The 21,876-nt window shown below is 49.5% G+C and overlaps 10 protein-coding genes across 10 annotated transcripts; 6 read left to right on the top strand and 4 right to left on the bottom strand.

Moving 5' to 3' along the window:
• Positions 1–113: 113 nt before the first annotated feature.
• Bathy05g03560 (ammonium transporter) lies at positions 114–1,811 on the top strand (the record flags this gene model as incomplete). The annotated part of the gene is made up of 1 exon (XM_007513230.1): positions 114–1,811. The coding sequence occupies one exon, from the start codon at positions 114–116 to the stop codon at positions 1,809–1,811; it is 1,698 nt and encodes a 565-aa protein (XP_007513292.1).
• Positions 1,812–1,896: 85 nt separating this feature from the next.
• Bathy05g03550 (predicted protein) lies at positions 1,897–6,843 on the bottom strand (the record flags this gene model as incomplete). The annotated part of the gene is made up of 1 exon (XM_007513280.1): positions 1,897–6,843. One exon carries the CDS (start codon positions 6,841–6,843, stop codon positions 1,897–1,899), a length of 4,947 nt encoding a protein of 1,648 aa, XP_007513342.1.
• Positions 6,844–7,137: 294 nt separating this feature from the next.
• Positions 7,138–8,262, top strand: Bathy05g03540 (predicted protein; the record flags this gene model as incomplete). The annotated part of the gene is made up of 1 exon (XM_007512990.1): positions 7,138–8,262. One exon carries the CDS (start codon positions 7,138–7,140, stop codon positions 8,260–8,262), a length of 1,125 nt encoding a protein of 374 aa, XP_007513052.1.
• Positions 8,263–8,372: 110 nt separating this feature from the next.
• On the bottom strand, positions 8,373–8,975 carry Bathy05g03530 (predicted protein; the record flags this gene model as incomplete). The annotated part of the gene is made up of 1 exon (XM_007513117.1): positions 8,373–8,975. One exon carries the CDS (start codon positions 8,973–8,975, stop codon positions 8,373–8,375), a length of 603 nt encoding a protein of 200 aa, XP_007513179.1.
• A 306-nt stretch (positions 8,976–9,281) lies between these two features.
• Bathy05g03520 (unknown protein) lies at positions 9,282–10,970 on the top strand (the record flags this gene model as incomplete). The annotated part of the gene is made up of 1 exon (XM_007513189.1): positions 9,282–10,970. The coding sequence occupies one exon, from the start codon at positions 9,282–9,284 to the stop codon at positions 10,968–10,970; it is 1,689 nt and encodes a 562-aa protein (XP_007513251.1).
• A 339-nt stretch (positions 10,971–11,309) lies between these two features.
• On the bottom strand, positions 11,310–12,764 carry Bathy05g03510 (single-stranded nucleic acid binding R3H domain-containing protein; the record flags this gene model as incomplete). Its single annotated transcript, XM_007513048.1, has 1 exon — positions 11,310–12,764. One exon carries the CDS (start codon positions 12,762–12,764, stop codon positions 11,310–11,312), a length of 1,455 nt encoding a protein of 484 aa, XP_007513110.1.
• Positions 12,765–13,584: 820 nt separating this feature from the next.
• Bathy05g03500 (predicted protein) lies at positions 13,585–15,690 on the top strand (the record flags this gene model as incomplete). The annotated part of the gene is made up of 2 exons (XM_007513141.1): positions 13,585–13,766; positions 14,208–15,690. 2 exons carry the CDS (start codon positions 13,585–13,587, stop codon positions 15,688–15,690), a joined length of 1,665 nt encoding a protein of 554 aa, XP_007513203.1.
• Positions 15,691–16,032: 342 nt separating this feature from the next.
• Positions 16,033–18,153, top strand: Bathy05g03490 (predicted protein; the record flags this gene model as incomplete). The annotated part of the gene is made up of 1 exon (XM_007513161.1): positions 16,033–18,153. One exon carries the CDS (start codon positions 16,033–16,035, stop codon positions 18,151–18,153), a length of 2,121 nt encoding a protein of 706 aa, XP_007513223.1.
• A 117-nt stretch (positions 18,154–18,270) lies between these two features.
• Bathy05g03480 (chaperonin HslO) lies at positions 18,271–19,185 on the bottom strand (the record flags this gene model as incomplete). The annotated part of the gene is made up of 1 exon (XM_007512855.1): positions 18,271–19,185. One exon carries the CDS (start codon positions 19,183–19,185, stop codon positions 18,271–18,273), a length of 915 nt encoding a protein of 304 aa, XP_007512917.1.
• A 435-nt stretch (positions 19,186–19,620) lies between these two features.
• On the top strand, positions 19,621–21,747 carry Bathy05g03470 (unnamed protein product; the record flags this gene model as incomplete). The annotated part of the gene is made up of 1 exon (XM_007512945.1): positions 19,621–21,747. One exon carries the CDS (start codon positions 19,621–19,623, stop codon positions 21,745–21,747), a length of 2,127 nt encoding a protein of 708 aa, XP_007513007.1.
• Between the last annotated feature and the right edge of the window lie 129 nt (positions 21,748–21,876).

Here is a 21,876-nt window from a genome sequence, read left to right as displayed (position 1 = left end):
AATCTCTTCACACATCTGTAGTATATATCTTACCCTGCCTCAAACTGGAGAGACAGAGAGCGTCAGAGAGACAGAGAGTATTTACATGCATTTTAGAGCGTAAAGTGATGATGATGAACCATATAAGTCGTAATTTATTAACTTTAGAATCGACTGAAATCGACCTCAACGTTTTTTTCCTCCTCTGGGCGACCACCTTGGTGTTCATCATGCAAGGAGGGTTCATGCTCCTCGAAGTCGGCTCGGTCTCCATCCGAAACACGAAAAACATCTTGTTCAAAAACGCCTTCGACGTGTGCATCTCCGCGTGCTGTTTTTATTTGTGGGGGTACGCGTTCGCGTACGGAGACGACTCGTCGGGAGGGTTCATTGGAACCACGGAATTCGCGTTGTCAGACATGGAGAAAAGGAGGAGCTCGGGGGAGAATTCGTTCGCCGGGTCGATATCGCAAGGCCATTTGCGAGCGGACGCGGCGTTTTTTTACGCGCACTTTGCGTTTGCGTTGAGTTTTGCCGCGACGGCGGCGACGATTATGAGCGGAGCTGTCGCGGAGAGGATGAACTTTAAGGCGTACATCCCGCTGACGGTGTTGACGGTTTCGTTTATTTATCCGATGGTCGCGCACTGGGTGTGGTCGTCGAAAGGGTGGATGTCTGCGTTTAAAGTAGATGCGGGGAGCAGACTGTTCGGGGTTGGGGTTGTGGATTTCGCGGGGAGCTTAGTCGTCCACGTGGTTGGTGGGACGGCTGCTTTGGTGGCGTGTTGGTACATCGGGCCGAGATCGGAACGGTTTGGGATTGGAGGGAAGATAAACGAGTTGCCGATGCAATCGCCGGTGTTTCAAATGTTTGGGACAATTTTAATGTGGTTCGGGTGGTACGGGTTTAACACCGGAAGTGTTGGAGTTTATGTCCGAGGCGATCAATTTGAAGGCGCTTCGAGGTATATCGTGGCGAGAACGGCGGTTTGTACGACGATTGCGGCGGCGTTTGGCGGGTTGAGCGTCGTCGTGTTCGATTTGGCGAGAAACAAAAAGCAAATTTCCCCGCAAAGGATGAATAATGGGATTTTGACTGGGTTGGTATCCATTTCCGGATCGTGCGCGTTGGTACACCCGGCACTCGCCGTGTTGATCGGCATTGTCGCCGGGATCGTGTATAGCTTGAGTTCGAGTTTGTTGCTCAGGAGACGAATCGATGACGTCGTCGACGCGGTGCCGATCCATCTTTTCGGCGGCGTCTGGGGGCTCATCGCGACCGCGTTGTTCACCAAGGAAAGTTTTTACAATCTAGTCTATAACACGCCTGATTCGCAGAGAGCGTACTGCGGTGCGTTTATAGGGTGTGGGAAGAACGCCGGGAACGTTTTAGCTGCGGCTTTAGTTGGCCTTCTCGTGGTCACTTCTTTCACCGCGGCGATGATTTACGCTTCGATTGTCTTTTTGGAAAACGTGGTGAAAGTTCCACTCCGAGTGGCGTCCGCCGTCGAAAGTCAAGGGTTAGACCATTCCACACACTTTGGACGAGCGTACACGGAATTGCAAACGACGATTTTTCAATACACGACGAAAAGCGGCGAGAAGGCGTCTATGGAGATGCGCGTGAGAGCCGGCGACGCCGCCAAGTTCGCGTTGGCTTTGAGCGAGGTCATGGACGCCGAAGCTGGGACGAAAGAAGGTGGGAGTGGGAAGTTTTCTGGATTAGCGTTGAGTGGTAGCGGTGGATTGGATGCCGGGGAAAGCGGCGGAGGGAGGAAAGGGTTCGGGAGCTTACTCGGAAATCCCGCGCGCACGATACAAGAGTCTGGTTGAGAGAAAAAGTTGATATATATCCTTTTGTTGTAAATAAAAAATGGCTATGCAGTATTTAATAATCGTCGTTTTATATATACCGATATCACGCTCCGCCCGCCGTCAATCGCGTCGATAAGAACGCAAACTTTTCATTCTCGGCCAACTCCTCCGGTAAATCGTCTTTCGATTGGAAATCGAGAGTAATTTCCAACGAACTTTCCGCAATCTCCTCCACGTTGAAGTGAATGCTCGAATCGTCATCCAGTAAGAATGAATTGTGTTGGTTATTCGATTGCTGGTCCATCATGGAATTTTTCATTTGCTTCAAGACGTCTTGGTTGACCGTTTCCGTGCCGTATTTGTCGTCCCAATACATGGTACAAATGCGGTATAACTGTTGAATAGATAACACCGGACACAGTTCCAAGGTTATTTCGTTCAGAGTTTTCCTCGGTTTTTGGTTAATCACGAGTAATTGAACGGCTTGGTTGATAAACCGTAACTCTTTCTTCGGCGCTTCGCCGACGACGGCGGCGTTCTTGTTGAGCCAGTTTTCGAGCTCGCTCAAACCGGCGGCGATATATTCACCGTTGGAGAACGAACAGCACTCTCTTCGTAACAACAGAGCGTTAAACATGTTGACGTTGATGAAACAAAATATTTGAGTGAAAAACTTGGACGTCAACGCTTTCGGAACGTTGTTTTCCGTAAACGCGAGGAGAATCGTATCCAACTCCTCGAGGATGGACATCCAGTGCGAAGAGAGTTGCATGTGCTTCCCGTCTTTATCGTTAGTCGATTTACCGCCGACGATGGCGCCCGTTCGTTGTCTCGGCGCTTGAATGCACGATCCCAAGTGCGGAGAGATCATTGATTTCGTGTTATCGCGCAAGATACCGTATGCCTTCTCGCAAAACATGCCAAGCGATTGGCGGAAGAGAAAGCCCGGGTATTTCGCCTCGATTTGCTTCACGCCCAATATAGCCGTCACGGATTCCTCTCCTCCTCCTCCTCCTCCTCCGTTTCCATGTCCATTACCATCAACACTCGTTCGTCGCGTTTTATTCGCGTCCGCGTTTTCTTTATCCGAAGAGCCGCTGATGGACGGTTGTTGGTTAAACATCGTCGGCGGGCTCTTTAATCTCGAAGAGATGGTGGAGTTGATGCGGTCTAAAATCCCAACGCCCCCTCGTCTATTTCTGTTCCCGCTGTTCTTTAAAGTTCGATGGAGCAAGTGCAACAACGCAAACGCGTTCGTTAACCAAAACGCCACGGCTTTATTGTCATCTTTCGCGTTCCTGTTGAGTGAATTTTCAAACGCTCCGAGGATGCGTTCGAACAAAGACGTTCTCTCCAACGAAAACGCCTTCCATCTCAGTAAACATCTGAACACGATGACTGCCAAAGCCGGGGACCCGTCTGGAGTGGCGAAGATTTCGTGCGCTCTTTCGTGACCCAACAGAGCTCTCAACGCTTCGTGGTCTTCCTTCAACGAAATCGTTTGTGGCGACGTGGAATCGGGAACCTCTTTATCCACAGACTGGTCCATTTCGCCGCCGCCGGCGGACATGGGCGTATTCAAAGAACTCGCAGATAAAGGCGTGCCGTTCATTATTCGAGCTCTCGATTTCCCACCTCCTGGACCACCAGTCATCATAGCCGTTCCGGGCGTTTTCAAACCGTTTCGGAAAGAATCCAATTCGGCTTCAGCCACCGCCAACCGGTCTCGAAGTTTTTCGTTTTCCTCCAACGCTTCGCGCAACGCTTTTTCATACTGGTCTGCCGTTTTGTTCGCTTCTTCGAGTTCTTTCTTGACCGTTTGCTCGGTTTCTTGCCGCAAAAGCTCCTCTTTCTGGGCTCTTTCTCGAAGTTCTTTTAGCTCCTCCTCCGCTTTCTTCGCCGCCAACGCCGCTTCTTCTTGTTGTTTTTCTCGTTCGATTTTCTCCTTGGCTTCTCGTTCCTCGCGTTCTTTTTCGGCGTTTTTCCTCTTCTCTTCCTCCTCGGCTTCGCGTTTCACTTTTTCTTCTTCGCGTTGTAATTCCAACATCTTCGCTCGCGCGCGTTCGGCTTCTAATTTCTTTTCTAACTCTGATTTCGCCTCCAACATTTTCGCCACGTCTCTTTGTTCTTTTTTGATTTCCTTGACGCGGTTGCGCGCCAATTGGCCTCGGTACACGCTTTGCGCTCTGATTGCAGCCAAGTTTCTTTCCTTGAGCTCCAAAAACTCTTTCCTCGCTTTGACTGCTCGCGCGAGCGTTTGAATCTTTACAGCCGCCTCTTTCGTCTCCGCGAATTGCTTCTTGCAGATGGACATTCTCACAAACGCTTGGATGGCAGTCACCGCCTTTGTTTGGCGAATCTCCCGAACGATTTTTCTAGCAAACATACCCCGGGCGTATTTGTTGACAGTTTCCGCCGCCGATTTCGTTCGTTTGTACTGCTTTTGCGCGACGCGTCGCTTGACATGCTTTTGAATCTCAACCGCGGCCCACCCGAGTTTTTTCGATCGCAAGGTATCCAAAACGGCCATTTGCCCTGAACGCAAGAAGACTTTCGTCTTGCCGATTTGCCACTCTTGTAAATTCGCAACGTTCAAAATACCTTCCAAAGCCTCTCGCTCTTTCCCGGGCGTAAAGAACTTTGCGGCTTCGTCGGGAGCTAATAAACCGAATCGAGTCAAAAATAACTCGATCGGCTTCCTCGACGGATATCCGGCGCAGGAAATCCGCACCGCTTCCAAGACGCCGCCGCAGCGCAACTGCTGCAAAATGTTGGCGTTCTCAAACGTGCTCGGCACGGAAGCTTGGTTCGGTTTCACGCATCGAACAAAATGCGGTTCGGTTCCGTGTAATTTTTTCATCAAATCATTGAGTTGGTGCTTGAACGAGTTCCCGATGGAGGTGAACTTCATGGCGGATTTCTTCGCGCGCGGCGGCGGCGGTTTGTTCCCTTCGTTCAAGATTTCGTTCTCCTTCTCCTCGAAAATGAGACGCAAAATGTTCGTTTCCGAGGTGGATAAAACTTCCGTGTGTTCCAAAATCGCGTAATCTTTGTTCTTTTCGATGAAGTTTTCGCTCTCGTACGTGACGTCGCCGGCGTAATGGTTCAACGTAAAATCTATTTGCGACCGTTTTGGTTTCGAAAATCGTTTCTCGTCGTCCAACGCGGAGAAGAGCTTTTGCGCAAATTGCTCAGACGTCGTCGATGTCATGATGCACGACTCGTCTAAAAGACTGATAATACCGCCAACTTTACGTTCGATGACGTCTAAAATGTCCTGGTTATCCACAAACTCAATATACGACCAATCGATGGCTTCTTTTTCGTACTCTTCTTGTTCCATTTTAAACACTTTTTGGTTAAAATGTTGCTGCAATTTTTCGTTAGCAAAGTTGATGCAAAACTGTTCGAAGGAGTTCTTTTTGAAGCTCTCAAAGCCGTAAATATCGAGCACGCCAATGAATCGTCTTTTACTTTTTTTGCCGCCAGTGATATTCTCTCCATCTTCCGCGTCTTCTTCGTCCTCTTTCTTATTCCCAATCGCTTGGTTAATCCTTTCGACGAGCCAATCGAACAAACGCGAATACAACATCTTCGCCAACGAGTCGCGATTGTGCTTCGCGTCCGAGACGCTCAAAGGTTTCAAAATCGCCCCGTCCGCGGTGACAATCTGTCTCGAAATCAGCGCTTTCTCTAAGCGATCTTTATCCACTTTCAAAACCGACGCGGCGTCTTCTAAGCTTCCTTTCGCATTTGAAGCGACGACGGACGCGTCTTCGTCCTCTGGCGAAGGCGAGAAATCTATATTACCTAAATGCAACACCCCCGAAACGACTCCAAACACGTCCTCTCTTTCCGATTCCGAAATACCGACCACCTCCATGGCGTTTTGGGTTTCCTCGTACCCGACCACGTCGGAAATACGTTCCAATTTCACGCATTTCGATTGATTCAAGTAATAAAAATCTTCAAACGTCTTACCGTCCAAACGCCACTTACTTTTTTCCTCTTTCGACGCCCCGGCTAAGATTTGATAAAACACGTGAAAGTTTCTCTCCGGATCGGATACGCGTACGACTCTGGAGCGCTCCAACAAATACGTCCGTATGGCTGCCCCGCTAATCTTATCCTCTTCGTCGAACAAAATTTCCGTAAACTTCCCGAACCTGGACGAGTTGTCGTTCCTGACCGTCTTGGCGTTACCGAACGCCTCTAACAACGGATTCGTCTCTAAAACTTGCTTTTCCACGCCGCTGGTCCCGTCTTCGTGCTTCGCCGAGTGCGCCAAGTACTGCATGATGTGTTTCGCAGTTTCAGTCTTCCCTGCCCCGGACTCTCCGGAAACTAAAATAGATTGAGACCCCCCCTCGCTCAACATCTGTTTATACGCCGCCTCGGCGACGGCGTACACGTGCGGACTCAACTCGCCTTGCTCCGCGCCGCCGTACATTTCCATCATGGCTTGATCGTATAAGTGTGGGATTTTTTGAAACGGGTTCACCGCGATCAAAATCTGCCCGGTGTACGTGTATATCTCATCTCTCGAGTACCGTCTTCGTAAGTTGTGCAAAACGCCCGCCTCGTGAAGATAGGAGAGTTTCACCATGTCCTCTTCCGTGTTCCGTTCTCGCAAGGCGAGATCTTCTTTCGCGTTTTCTTTGGTGATAACGATCGTCGTCGGTTGCGCGCTCGCCAACGACAGGTCACCACCTTTACCACCACCTTTACCACCACCACCGTTTCCTCCGTTACTGTTGTTCTTCTTCTTCTCCTCGCGTCCGTCGTCTTCGTCCTCCGCGAACGTGCACTCAAAAAACAAAGACGATGTGCCTTCACCGGAGGAAAGGTCACCGGAACCAACTTTCGAAATCGACGCGGCGACCCACGCGTGGTTCGCATCTTTCACCCACACCGGAGTGCCCACGTCGAAGGAAAAATTCTCGTCGTTCACGGTCGTCTCTTTCATCACGCCGCTCTCGTCGTCGTCGTTTTGAGTGCCACCAAAACCTGCACCTCCTTTCGTCGTCGTCGTCGTCTTCTTCTTTGCCATTTTTATCGGTTGGAAGAATGAGTCAAACGGCAACTCTTTTTTTGAAAAGTTTTGTTCGAAAACGAAGGAGGAACACGAAACGCGAATTGTTTAGGGTTTTTTTAAAACCCTAAATAGAGGAAGAGCCAAACTTTCTTCGGGAAAAGGACCGACCACACACATCACATCGCTATAAACACATACTATATAAATTGATATCGTCGCGCGGCGCGGAAATCATTCCGAGGACACTTTGTCGGAGCGCGCTTTGGCGAAGAATCGCTTTTCGCGAAAATTCTCGATCTCGATATGATGATGAAGAACGACCACGATTTTGAGGAAAATCATGAAGAAAATCTCGCCCCGGTGGGATTCCAAGGCACGTTTCGAAACCAAACGAAACGATACGAGAGTTACCGGGAGGAATACGTGTCCTCCTCCTTTCCCAGCGGGAAGAGGAGGAACTCTGGGAACGACAACAACCTGAATGATGACGGTGAGGCCACGAAAGGGACGTCGAGATTGCTCGAAGCCGCGATTGATTCTTCTTCTTCAACTTATGATGGAGGGAAAAGAGGATTAGGGGAAAGTGGTGATGAGCTTCAGTCGTCGTCGTCTTTTTTACCGCCGGCGTGGGTGGACGTTTGCGAACACATTCAAAGAGACGTGGGGAAAGCGAAAGCGAAAATTCAACAGTTACAGAAAGCGCAACAGAAAGCTTTGTTGCCAACTTTTGATGTGGACGATGTGAACGACGAGAAAATCGTGGAGCAGTTAACGGGCGAGTGCGGGAGGTTGTTCAAACGGTGCGAGGCGCAGTTGAAGAGGTTAGGGAGCGACGCGGAGGTTACGAATACAGCGAACGAGTTCGACGATATAGGAACGAAAATGAGAAAGAACGCGACGAGGAAGCTGGCGATGGAGTTGAGTCGTCTGTCGCAGGCGTTTAGACAGAGACAGAAAGAGTATTTGAACGAGTTGAAGAATAGGCAAGACCGAGGACCGGGCGCGGAAGGCGTGGACGCCTTGGAGGACGTGTTTCGGAACAGAGTGGCGAGAAGTCACAGTGGCTTTTTAGAGCAAAGCGACGAAGGTGGTACGACGAGTTCTCAAATGCAACAACGACAAGGTTTTGCGAATCAAGACGTCATGTCCTTGGAAGCGGAAGAGAGAGACACGGAGGTGAAGAAAATTTTACAGTCCGTGACCGATTTAGCGATGGTCATGCAAGACATGTCCAAACTCATCATCGACCAAGGAACGATTTTAGATTCCATCGAATACAACTGCGCCACCACTGCCATGCAAGTAGACGAAGGCAGGAAAGAGTTGGTCAAAGCCGAGCACACTCAACGCGCCGGCGGGCTCATCATTTGCATATACTTTCTCATGTTCATGTGCGTCTTGATGACCATCATCATAATCCTCCAAAAGCTATGATGATACAACAACAACAAAGAGTAGTACGTATACGTTTTTGGTAGTAGCAGTTCAAAATTAGTATTTATAGCAGTTTTATAATAGATGTACAACAACAATAAGAAATGAATTTACGAATGAAACAACCCTCGATGTTCGATTTGCGCGTTCAAGCCGACGACTAAACCGATGACTAACCCCGTCAACCCGCCGAAGCACACTTGCACCGGCGTGTGCCCGATGTGCTCTCTCAAAGGTTGATTCTGTATATTCTTTATGAACTGATCGAACCCGTCCGCGCTAAATAACGGCGATTTCGGCGTCGGCGTTTCCTCGTCCTCCAACTCGAGCGTCGCGTCGATATTCCCGCTACTGCTATTCCTATTCTGACTGTTGCTCCCGTACGCGCCTGAAATCAAACTATTAATCGCGGACGCGTGGTACCCAGCCTGCCGTCGCACCCCCATCGCATCGTACATCACCACGATCGCTAACACCGCCGCCACCGCGAACGACGTATCCGCGGTGCCTCTCTCCACCCCTGCGCCAGTCGCTAACGCGACGACGAACGATGCGTGCGAGGATGGAAATCCCCCGGACCCGATCGCTAACGAAGGTTTCCATTTCTTCGTCCCGACGTAATGCGTTAAAGGTTTTAACAATTGCGCGACGAGTAACGCCAAAAGGGCGGAGACTAACGCCACGTTGTCAAAAATATTCTTTTCTTCCGCCATGTGAATATATACGTGCGCAAAGCGAAGCGTTTACTACGTCTGTGTGTGTGTTCTGCCGCGCTTTCTCTCTCCATAGAGTAAATCTTATTATAAGAAAAAAGGACCAAAAAGAAGGCAGCACAAATGTTTAGGGTGTAGGATTTAGAAAATTTGAGAATTTTGTTAAAATTGTAATCGACAGCTTTCGGTCCGTCACAACACACAAAAGAAGAGAGTTTGACTTTACACGGACGACGACGCTTTGAACGACGACGTACTTTCAAACGCACACACACATATTTATATAACATCTCTCCGTCTGAAACGATGACGACGACAATACTGGATAACTCCGCGAACGAGTTCGCGGCATTTTCGACCATTTTATCCGGGTTCGATGAAGAATACGTCAGTCCGAATCGGAAATCGAAATCTTCTTTTTCTTTGTCTTCCCCAACGGCTACGAAGAATGTCGTTGAGAATTTTTCTTCTCCGTCTCCGACAGCCGGGAGAGGAAGAGGAAGAGGAAAAGGAAAAGGATACAATAACTACGACCCGGACGAACCTCTGGACGTGCTCCAAGAAATGAACCAAATGCTGGAAGCGGCAGAACGAAGCCCGACGAATACCAACGAGAATTATACCAAAAAAGCACGCACCTTTGTTCGAGAAGCGTACGGAACGTTCGAAGACTCGGCGTCTCGATTGGAACGGGATTTAATGGAGAAAGAAAACCGAATGAAACGCGACGCGGCGGAGGAATTGAGAAGACAGTTGGATAAAGACTCGCCGGAGTTTTCTTTAGATATGCTGGCGAGCGGAGATCGAGCGACGATATTGGCCAGAGAGGCGGAGATATTGAGAGCGGAGGAGGAGAGTTTACGAAGAGTACGAGAAGGCGCGAGCCGCGCGGCGGAGAGAGAGAGACAGAGATTGGAAAGCGAGAGAGTGGCACACGCGAATGGCAGAGCAAATTGGGTGAGCGCGGAGAATAAGAGACGCGGAATGGGGGCGAATGCGAGAGCGTCGGAGCAATCCAATCCGACGCCGGCGCGGCAAGCGCAAAGAGGCGGCGGCGTAGGGACGGTCACGCCGACGAGGATCGTGCCGAAGTTTACTACAAACGGCGGCGACATGGAGGAAGATAAAGAAAACGCTGGAGCTATGGGTTCGAAGAGAGACAAGACGACGCGTCCTTCGTCTTTCTTTAACCCGTTCAAGACGATCACGAACGTTGCCGTCGGCGCGAAGAACGCCTTTTTAAGCCGCGAGAACCCGAAACAAAAGCCGAAAGTCAGGCGTTCGATCATCGCCATCGACGAGCCGAACGAAAATTCCATGAACGCCACGGGACCTTCCGCTGTCGTTTCGTCGTACAAAACTCCAGTGCAAGAATCGAAGAAGCGTTCGACAATTTTGACGCCAGTGGAAAGCAGAGAGACGAACAGAGGCATTTCGTCGTCGTACGAGGAAGAGGACGAGGGAGAGGAAGACGCGACGGAGAGCGACGTCATGATTGCTAAGATGATCTCGCCTGGACAAATGGTCTACATCAAAAAGCCAATCGAAAAAGCTACCGATATTGCCGCGACGAATGAACAAGAGAAAGAAAAGACGAAGACGAAGAAGAAGAACAAGAGATCGCTGAACGTTCACCCGGCGCTTCTGCGAGTCGCGAAAGCCGCCTCCACGATTGGCGCGTCTTTTGTCATCGTTTCAGCGGTTGGTTCCTACGCCACTGGCGCGAGAGATGTTCGTGACTTGCAAAGAGCCGCCAGAAACGTGCAAAAGACGACAGTATCTGTGGCCATGTTCATCGGTAAAACGTGGAAGTCCATATCGAAGAACTTGATACCCGGCGTGACTGACGAAGTGCCGACGTTGACGCCCACGGTTGTTTACCAACGCACGCCAAACAAAGTCGTGAAAAAGACGGTCGTTTTACGACCGCATCAAGTCGGTGTCCAGCCAGGACCGTCTGGGGAAGATTTCAGACGAGCGTACGGGCGCGGATAAACGAAGAATAAGAGAAGAGAAGAGAAGAGAAGAGGATGATTCATATTTATTTCTATATTTACTTTTTACCGGATTGAGCGCTTTCCCGAACAGGGGAGAGTATTTTGGAGAGAATGGCAAAAGCGCCGCGCGAGATGTAATACATTTATTGAACCAAAGGTAAAATACACGCAAAAGTACTCAATCCGTAAATAATAAATATACGCTAATAAACACACACGCACTCTCTCTTTAGTTTTTCTTTTTGTCTGTTGTTTCCTTGCTAAAATAATCGCTATATATACAAACATTTATATTTATGTACAGTATCTCATCATCGATCGTATTATATATTGGTTATTATCTTGCACCCAAATTCTTTTTTATTTTCTTTTGTTTCTTTCCATTCATTGTATTATTCTCAAACAGCAAGGCGTTGAGCGCGTCTTTGTCGGGGATTTGTCCTAAACTCTGCGCCCAAGCGTACGGATCGTCGATGGAAGTACCGCCGCCGTACCTACTATTATTGCTGCTGCCGCCTCGCCTGTTATTATTGCTTCTACTGTTATTATTATTATACTCTCCGATTCGCGTCAACTCGCTCACGTCTCGACCGCTGGTCGTTTTCGACACCGCGAACCCGGGTTGCGGATTCGCGCGAAAGTTGCCGTTACTACTACTTTCCTGCTCATCCAAGCTTTCGTTCGCGACCAAATCCATATCGTACACGCACGGAAACACTTGCACTCGCTTCTCTTCGTCCCGAGTTCTTAAATTCACCACTGGTCTGTTCCCGACCAAAATGTCGTCCACGGAAACCTCCACGTCGTGTTCGACCCACATGCTCCTCGCGTGCATCTCGACGACGATCGGAAACGTCGCCGGCGCCGCTCTTTCCGAGATGGTTTTCTGACACCCGCGAGATCGCGCCTCGTCGTCGCCTAACGTCACAGTGGTCACGCCACCAACCAGATCCGATAATGTTGGGTTTTTGATTAAATTTTCCAAAAGTCGTCCGTGGGCGGTACCGATCAACTGCACGCCTCTTTCCGCGATCGTTCGACACGCCAAAGCTTCCATCTCCGTGCCGATTTCATCGACAATAATAATCTCCGGCGTGTGATTTTCCACCGCTTCGATCATAACCTTGTGTTGTTCGCTTGGATTCGGCACTTGCATCCGTCGTGCGCTTCCAATAGCTGGGTGTGGAATGTCCCCATCACCACCAATCTCGTTGGACGTGTCGATAATCACCACCCGTTTTTGCAAATCGTCCGACAACACTCTCGCAATCTCGCGAATGACGGTTGTTTTCCCAACCCCTGGTTTTCCGAGAAACAACACAGACTCACCATTGTCTCTGTTCAACACGTCCGCAATCATATCCACGTGCCCAGTCACCGCTCGACCAACTCGGCAGGTCAAACCAATAATCTTCCCGCTTCGATTCCGTATGCACGAAATCCTATGCAACGTCCCGGTCACGCCCGCGCGGTTGTCCCCACCAAACTCTCCAACCACTCGTTCCGCGTGATCCAACTCTTCCTGCGTCACCACATCATCTCTCAAAGTCTCGCTTTGTTTCTTCACATCTTCCATCCCGCTAAACCTCGCCTCCGGTTGCCGTCCTAAATCCAAAACAATCTCTAAAAGTTTCGACCTGTGCGCGTGTTTCGAAATCTTCTCGCGCACGTCCTCCGGGACGATGGATAACATTTCCGTTAAATCGTCCTGTATGACCACATCGCCGTCGTTTTTGTTCGATATTCCCGACGAATTCGTAAACTGCGAGTTCAAGTGGACGTTTTCGGACATTTTGCCGATGGTATTATTCGTCGTTTCGTCTGTTAAAATTTTTAGTTTATTCAAACAACAAGAGAGAGAGATGAGAGGAATATTTTTTTGAGTTTTTTTTCAAACAAACAGACAAAAATTTTTAAACGAAACGTCGCTTAGGCGCATAAAACCAAGACGCGTTCTTTCTCTCTCGCGCGTTTCAAAAAGCAGATCTATTCAAAGAAGGAGACATCAGTACCTCTCAGGGAAGACGAGGACGCTCTCGTCGGAGTCGTCTTCGTGACTTTTGTTCTTCCACAGTTCTCGTTCTTTCTCGCTCCTTTTCGAGAGGAGGAAGAGGAAGAGGAAGAGAACAAATTCGGGGGAAGATGATTATTGACGCAGTTAACGGTCCTCATCATCATCGTCATCGAATAAAATTTATATTCTGCTCTTTCCGCAAACGCGCGCGCGAGACTTACGTATTATGTCTCGAGTTATCGTTCCGCGAGTGCTCTGCGACTGCGTATTATGTATATTGCTCTCAGATGCGAGACGTGATTATATATATCTCTCTGTGTATATGCGCGAGAGTCTCGCAGAATATAAATGACGAGAAGATATGCTTTGCTTTTTATGCAGTTTTTCAAGTGCTTTTTCTTGTGAGATTTTTTCAATTTCATGTCTGTGTGGCTCTGGGGCCATTCTCTTTCAAACGGCTCTCTACTAAAAAACCCAAAAACGAACACTTTTTCACTCCCTCGCGCTTTTGGGGACGATCGAGCGTCAAAAAGTTCCTTCGAGAGTGCGCTCTTTTCGGCTCTGTTCTGCATAAAAAAGAAGCACACACAAAACTCAAATGAACGTCCTCTCTACGCACGCGGTGGCGTTACACGGCATGAACGCGCGAGGGAGTCAGAGGACCCCGACGAGCGCGTCGACATCATCTTTAATAGCACGAAAAAACACCACTAGATCACATAATAACACGAAGAAGAATATCAACGCGGCGCGGCATCGTCGACAAAGAAGCATCATCAGGTACGCGAGAGACAATAATTGGAAGGATTTTCGTAGGTTTTTGACGGCTCCATCATCGAGAGATGATGATTTGTCGTGGGTTTACGACGTAAACGACGACCATTCTCGGTCTTCTCTCCTCCTTTTCCTCCTGCTCGAGTTTTCGCGTTTTATTGCGTCGTCGTCGTCGCCTCGTTTTACTTCAAGTGGTAAAGCCGCCGCCCTCTCCGCGCGTGAAGAGCGCTTTCCGTGTTCTTTTTTCAAGGGGATAATAAAAAGCGGACAACGCGGAGATTCATAATAATAGCACTGAGAGAGTCATCTCTCTTTCCTTCTCTTTCGATGATGCGAAGAAAGATCATCCCTCTCTCTGTTTCGTTCTCTTTCGCGCTTCTTCTTTCGCGCAAACGCACGCTGACGACGTCTTCTTCTCTTTAACTTCTTCTGAAAAAACAACATCAGATCTCGAGCGATTTCTGACCCGCCGTCGAAATCGCCGTCGTTCGACCTTAGCAACCTCTCCGAGATCGCGGAACGCCGAACGCGAAAAATATCCGCCACGGGCGCAAACTTGAAAGATTGGACGCCGTCTTCGTACAGAGCGAGAGAGGCGTTGCAACAGCCGAACTACACGGATCAGTCGGAAATCGATGCGGTTTTGAGGCACATGGAAGATTTACCGCCGCTGGTCTTCGCCGGGGAGTCGAGAAAGTTGCAAAGCCAGTTGGCCAACGCGGCGAACGGAAACGCGTTTGTGTTATTCGGCGGCGATTGCGCGGAGTCGTTTAAAGAGTTTAGAGCGGATAACGTGAGAGATACGTACAGAGTTTTGCTGCAGATGGCGGTGGTTTTGATGTACGGGGCTGGTATGCCGGTGGTGAAGTTGGGGAGAATGGCTGGGCAATTCGCCAAGCCGAGGTCGGAGGATTTGGAAACCATCGACGGCGTATCTTTGCCGTCCTACAGAGGGGATAACATCAACTCGTGCGAGTTTACTCCGGAAGCGAGAAGACCGGACCCGAACAGATTGATCAAAGCGTACGACCAATCCGTGTCTACGTTGAACTTGTTGCGAGCGTTCTCCAACGGCGGCTACGCGGCGATGCAAAGAGTCAGCAAGTGGAACTTGGAGTTTATGCAAGGCTCGCCGAAATCCGCGCAGTACGAAAAGCTTGCCGCGGACGTGGACAGAGCCATCGAGTTCATGCACGCGTGCGGGATCGATGAGAACCATTCGGTGATGAATTCGACCGATTTCTACACCGCGCACGAAGCCTTGCACTTGGGCTACGAAGAATCCTTGACTCGATTGGATTCGACGACGAATGATTTCTACGGCTGCTCGGCGCACTTCTTATGGTGCGGCGAACGCACCCGCCAACCGGAAGGTGCGCACATGGAATACTTTAGAGGCATTTCCAACCCAATTGGTATCAAAATTTCCGACAAATCCGACGGCGACGGCGTCGTTTCTTTAGTGAAACACTTGAATCCGGACAACATTCCGGGTAGAATCACGCTCGTCTCGAGAATGGGCGCCAAGGCGTTAAGAGAACACCTCCCCCGACTCATCACCGCCATCGAAGATGCGAACTTGAACGTCTTGTGGGTCGCCGACCCCATGCACGGCAATACCATCAAAACCGACAACGGCTTCAAAACGAGACCGTTCGAATCTATCCTCGAAGAAGTCATGGCCTTTTTCGAAGTGCACGAAAAAATGGGAACGCACCCGGGCGGCGTCCACTTAGAAATGACTGGCCAAAACGTCACCGAATGCACGGGAGGTTCCGGCAACGCGAGCGTCTCCCAGACGGACTTAGAGTTGCGTTATTTAACCCACTGCGACCCGCGCTTGAACGCGAGCCAAGCGATCGAGTTGTCCTTCATGATGGCCCAAAAGTTGAGCGAAATGAAAGCGAGAAAACGAGCCAAGCAAGAGTAAATAAAAAAAGTACGAACGAGAGATGACATTGTAAAGCGAGAGAGAGAGAGAGAAAGAGATGAAAAAAGAAGTAAAGAAGTAAAGGGAGAGAGAAGATTTTAAGAAGCGCGAGAGAGAGTGAAAGAAAGAGAGAGAGAGAGAGAGAAATATTACGCGAGATTTTAATACACAACACACACGAAAATACATAATACCTGCATCTTGTCCTTTTGTTTCTGTCTGAATGAGACCTTTTTCACAAATTTTGATCCACAAACAGACAAAAAGAAGAATAAAAAACAAGTTTATTCCTCTTTCCGCCACAAATTCTTTGCTGCTTTATCGACGCACCACACATCCCAAATGCGTTGGTCGCTTCTCGCGGCGGAAGCGCGATGCTTTTCCCCGCATCCCTCCTCCCGAGGAGTTGTTCGAGGAGGAGGAAAAGGAGGGAGAATGCGCTTTGCGGTCGTTCGAGGAGGAGGAAGAAGAGGAAGAGGAACAGGCGCCGTTTTCACAGTCTTTTCCGCGCTGGGAAAGGCAAAAAAAGAGGATGAAAAAGAGGAAGACTTTTCTATGTCGTCGTCGTTTGATCTTCTTTTCTCGAAGAAGAAGAAGACAAAGAAGATGAAGATGAAGAACGAGGTGCAGGAGGAGGACGGGGGTTTGAAGAAGAAGAGATCGTCGCTCTCGTTCGTCGGGAATTTGTTTTTCAATGAGAGTAAGAAAAAGAAGGATAAAGAAGAAGAAGAAGAAGACAAAGAAGAAGACAAAAAGTCGAACTTCTCCCGCTTTTTGTCAGGGGGAAAAGTATCATCTGTATCATCGAAAGGACAAACAGAACAAACGAAAGAGAAGAAGAAAACGAGTACTAATAAGTTATCTCTAATAAACGAAGCTCCGGTGGTTGGTTCGATCGCGCGCGCGATAAAATCGAGACGGGTGGATAAAATTGCCGTCCCGGTCGTCGGGACGTTTTCGGAGCTGTATAGACACGCGGAAATCGCAACCATGAACGATTGGAAGGAGGAAGACGTGAAGGAGTATTTCAAGAAACGAGGGGAGGATGCGAGGGTGTTGGAAGTACCGTCGATCGATCAGAGAGTGGTTTTGGCGGTGAACGATCGGGAGAAGAGGATTACGATTTGTTTAAGAGGGACGAAGACGTTGGTGAACGCGGCTCAGAATTTAAGATTGACGACGTCAGCACCGACGTTTAGGAATAACATTAGTTTAGGTGGTAGTTTCGGTAGTAACATAGATGGTACGCAGCAACAGCAGCAACAACAAAGGCGGTTCCCGACGATTAAGTTTCCGACAATCACCGACGCGAGGAGGAAAGAGCTGTTTGAAGAGTTTCCGGATTTTAACGTGAAGATGCATCGAGGGTACCGAACGATCGCGATGGTCGTGAAGAGAGAAGTGGACCAGTTTCTGAAAGACGGGTACGAGGTTGATTTACAAGGCCACTCGTTAGGCGGAGCGTGCTCTTTAGCCTTGGCGTTGCTTTATCATCACGAAGGCAAGACGAAAGTGAGAAGAGTGGTGACGTTTGGGAGTCCAAAACTCGGGCCGAAAGATACGCAAGACGCCGCAGAAAGAGCCGGGTTGAAAATCTTAAGAGTGGTGCAAAAAGACGACATATTCCCGTTTTTGCCCATGTCTCGACCAGGGGTGACGCAACCGTACGTTCACTGCGGCGAGGGTATTTATTTAGACAGCGACCAACCCGGGAAGTTTGCGGAATTGCCGCGATGGTACGGCGGGTCTGGGATTTTGTGGAGGCAAAAAGCCATCGTCACGGAAGCGTACAAGAGTTCGTTGAAGAAACGAAACGAAGCGTTGCAATCGATTGATTACGATCCGTTACAACCGGAGAAAATTAACGTGCCCGGGATTGGACCGCGAAACGAGAAAATAGCAAAGTGGGTGAAACGCATTCGACGACAACGATTTTTGAAGGCGCGACAGACTCTGTTCTCGTTCGCGAACGAGACTGCGGCGAGCGAAGACTACGCTTTAGCGGCTGCTTTAGGCAGAGAAGAGATCAAGGATTTGTCCGACGCGAGCTCGGGGTCGTTCGACGAGGAAGATTCAACGTTGATGAAGACGGATTTGGAGCCGAGCAAGATGGACATCGTGGATTTATCGAACAAAGAGAGACGCTTAGAATCGAAGATGACAGTAGGTCCCACGATTTTCGAAAGACTGAGAGATTTGCAAAAGTTTGACCAAAAAGAACGCGTGAGACGGTTGGAATGTCACAGAATGGTGAGGTACCGCGACGAGGTCAAATCGCTCATGGACGTCGGGCCGCAACAAGTTAATTTGAACGACATGTTCGACGATTTATACACCAACTTCCGCGAAAGAAAGAGCAGCAACAACAACAACAACAACACCGGGACCGCTACGAATAATACGGGGAGCTCCAATAGTAACAAAATCGCCTCCAATGGGAGTGGAGTCAAAGCGCCGAGGTGAAAATGAACGATAATATGTAATAAAAGCAAGGTACCATGGTACCATGTACCGGGTGCGTAGTTATATCTATTATTTACAACATGTCATAGTAGTAGTAGATATGAGATTAACCCGGTTTCAAATCCCTTGCAATGCCTTCTCTATTTCCTCTTCGTTGAATACCAAATCCTCTTTGCAGAACTCGCACGTCACTTCAATTTTACCATCTTCTTCTATAATTTTCATCGCTTCTTCTCGTCCAAGACTGGCGACCGCTTTCAACATTCTACCTTCCAACTCCTCTCGACAACACGGCCCATATTTTGGCGTCAACCTCGTTTCCACCTCTTCGAAGGCACCCAAATCTCCCAAGATGGCTTTGGCGATTTCCTCCGCCGTCATCCCGCTTTCCACCATCGTACTCGGCGAATCCAAAGTCGGGATATGTTTCTCCAAATAATCTAACGTCTCATCGCTGGCAAACGGCAACACCTGTACCATATATCCCCCCGCACCCACTACCGTCAACTCTCTATCCAACTGCACGCCGACCGAAATCGCGCTGTTCGTCTGTTCGCTGTCGCGCATGTACACCGCGATATCTTCAGCAATCTCCCCGGTGTAAATGCTCACCTGCCCGTTATACGGTTGCACCCAGCTCGGATGCGACCGAGACACTGAAAGTATCCCTTTCCCGACTGCCATCCCGACGTTCAACTTCCCGTCCGGTCGTAACGGCGGATCCGCTAAAGCGTTCCCGACTAAGCACTTCGCGTTCCCTAAGTTGTCACTGACAGCCGTCAGTTGCCCCAGAGGTCCGTCCCCTCGGAACGTCACTTGCACGGTCTCTTCGTCTCCTTTGAACGACCCGAGTAATAACGACGCGATTAAGTTTCTCCCGATCGCCGCCGTGGCCGTCGGGGCGGCTTTGTGCCTCCCTTGCGCCTCCGCGACCATCTTCGTCGCCGTCACCGAAATCACGGAGAGCTCTTGGTTTTTGCTCATCACTCGATAGACTTCGTCGTCTTTGTTGCTGTTATTTTTCGTGGTCATACGCGTCGCAGCGCTTCTTTTCGTCGTCGTCCTCTGAATCGTCCTCGTTCTCAAAACGACGTTTCCTCGTCCCACGACAGCCGCGCGTGAACACATCATCATCTCTCTTTCAATTTGTGCCGTCTTTTCCCCCACTTCTTAAAAAGTAATATTCTGTTGCTTTGATTCGTATTCTTTTAAATGCCAATCGGGGCGAGACGTGACAAAATTGCAAAAACGACGACGAGCGCTTTATCGTCCTCGTCTTCTTCGTCGTCTTCGGATTTGAAAACCATCGTCGCGGCGTTGTGTGGGTGCATCGTCGGGTGCGTTTTGTACATGATTTTTGGGTGAAAGAGAGAGAGAAGAAGAAGCATCTATCTCACCGCGACGAGGACGACGTTGGGAGGGAAAGGAGAAGGAGAAAAGAGCGACGACGAGGGGAAGCCGCAGACGATGCTTCTTCTTCAATTTACCGGGTGGAGTTCAGCGGTGGACCCGTCGTTTTGGCACAAAATTGCCGAGTTAAAACTGAATCGAATGCACCTGTCCGAGAAAGAAATCGAGTGCGAGAGCGAGTTTCACATGTCGAGAAACGACGGCGTGGACGTGCCGATGTTTGTGAACGGAGGGAACGTTCTTGCGGACGAAGATGATGCGAATGGTGCTTATGGTGGCAAGAACGACAAGAACGACGGCATTATTGGATGTTGGCGCGCTCGAGGCGACGCGATGAACTTCAACGTGAAAGAACGTTTGTTTGAAATGAAACCGAACGAGGAGGCGAAGAGGATAGGGCAGGATCTCTTGGACGCGATGAAAACGATGGATGCAGATGTAGTCGTAAACAGATTGAACACGTTCAGAGTGTTTATGCACGCGGATTTGAAAAAATGGAAGTTTTTCTATTGGTTCTTTTTCCCGAGCGTCATGTTTGCGCCGTACGAGTTTGTGGAGAAGAGGAGCGGGGACGAGGAGGAGACTTTGTGCGGGAATGAGAATGCGAAGAGCAGAGCGGAGTGCATGAAATCGTGGCTGGATAAGCCGCAAAGTGATTTCGCGTGGTGTGTGGAAACCGTCAGAAAAGAGAACAATACCTACGTTTCTTCCAATCACGCGTTGTCCAAGTTTATGGAGCTGTGTAAAGATGTTACCTTAACAGAAGGTGGTACGGATAGAACGCTGGAGATTTGTTTCGTCGACACCGCGACGGGAGATGCGCCGAGCATTTCTCTTCTCAACGTGCTCACATTTTTGGACGTTCGATTCCAACGAACGAAACCGATCGACGTCGCGTGTATTCGCGCAAACAATAAAGGTATTTTCGAGTTCAAAACGTGTTTGTTTTTAAAGCAGGTTCAACCGCTCAAGAACGAAGTTCTCGAAAATATTAACACGATAGGATTTAAATGCATAGGATGGGAGCGCGACGATAAGAACAGACTGAAACCGAGGAAAGCAGATTTGTCCAGCGCGATGGATCCGGAGAAATTAGCCAGAGAGGCGGTCGATTTGAACTTGAAACTCATGCGATGGAGACAAGCACCCACATTACACGTCGACGCTATTTCGAAATCGAAAATTGTATTAGTCGGGGCAGGCACTTTGGGATGTTCAGTCGCGCGAACGCTTCTCGGTTGGGGCGTTCGAAACATCACGTTCATCGACGACGGACGAGTGTCCTTTTCAAATCCCGCGCGGCAAAGTCTCTTTACGTTTGAAGACTGCTTAGATGGAGGCAAACCGAAAGCTCGAGCGGCAGCGGAGCGTTTAAAGGACATCGTGCCAGATATTAACGCAAACTATATAGAAATGCGGGTACCGATGCCAGGTCACGCGGTCGCCGAGGTTGAACGCGACGAAGTTCTCGAATCGATCGATGCCCTCGAAAAGGAGATTCGAAACGCCGACGCGGTCTTTTTATTGACGGACACGCGAGAATCGCGATGGTTACCAACTGTCTTATGCGCTGTGCACAATATTCAGTGCTACAACTGCGCGTTAGGCTTCGATACCTACCTCGCCATGCGCCACGGCGTCCCGACCGACGCCCTCTCCAACCGCAAAGGATGCTACTTCTGTAACGACGTCGTCGCTCCAATCGACTCCACGCGCGACCGGTCTTTAGACCAACAGTGCACTGTCACGCGTCCAGGATTGGCGCAAATTGCCGGCGCGTTAGCCGTCGAACTTTGGGTCACCGCGAGCGAAGAGGCTCGTCGAAAAGATGAAAAATCAAACGCCTCCTCCTCAATCTTCGGCATTCACGACGATCTCGCCGAACACGAAGCGAGCGAAATCCCTCACCAAATCCGAGGCTCACTCCGTCAATTCACCCAAACCATCTTCCAAGCGCCTCCGTTCACCAATTGCGTCGCGTGCTCCGAAAACGTCCTTCGCGAGTACCGCGAAAACGGGAAAGCGTTTCTTCTCTCTGTCTTTAACAGCGATAAAGGAGACGTGTTAGAGCTCGCGTCCGGGATTCGAGATTTGTTAAAAGGACTGCGAGAGGATGATGGTGAGGACGACGACGACAACGACGGGGACATATTCGGCGCGTGTTCGGAGGAGGAGGATTTTTAGCATCGATCGTCGCGAGTAGAATAACGCTCGTCTGTGTACAATACCTTCTGTTAATTTTCAAGGAAATCGCCACAAAACTTCCCCTAAAAAACAAAAGAAATGGAAAGAACTTCCCCGTCGACCCGATCG

Source organism: Bathycoccus prasinos, assembly GCF_002220235.1.
Source record: "Bathycoccus prasinos genomic : chromosome_5".
NCBI lineage: Eukaryota > Viridiplantae > Chlorophyta > Mamiellophyceae > Mamiellales > Bathycoccaceae > Bathycoccus > Bathycoccus prasinos.
The sequence above is the reverse complement of the archived record's forward strand: the minus strand, read 5'-3'. Positions and strand labels throughout refer to the sequence as shown.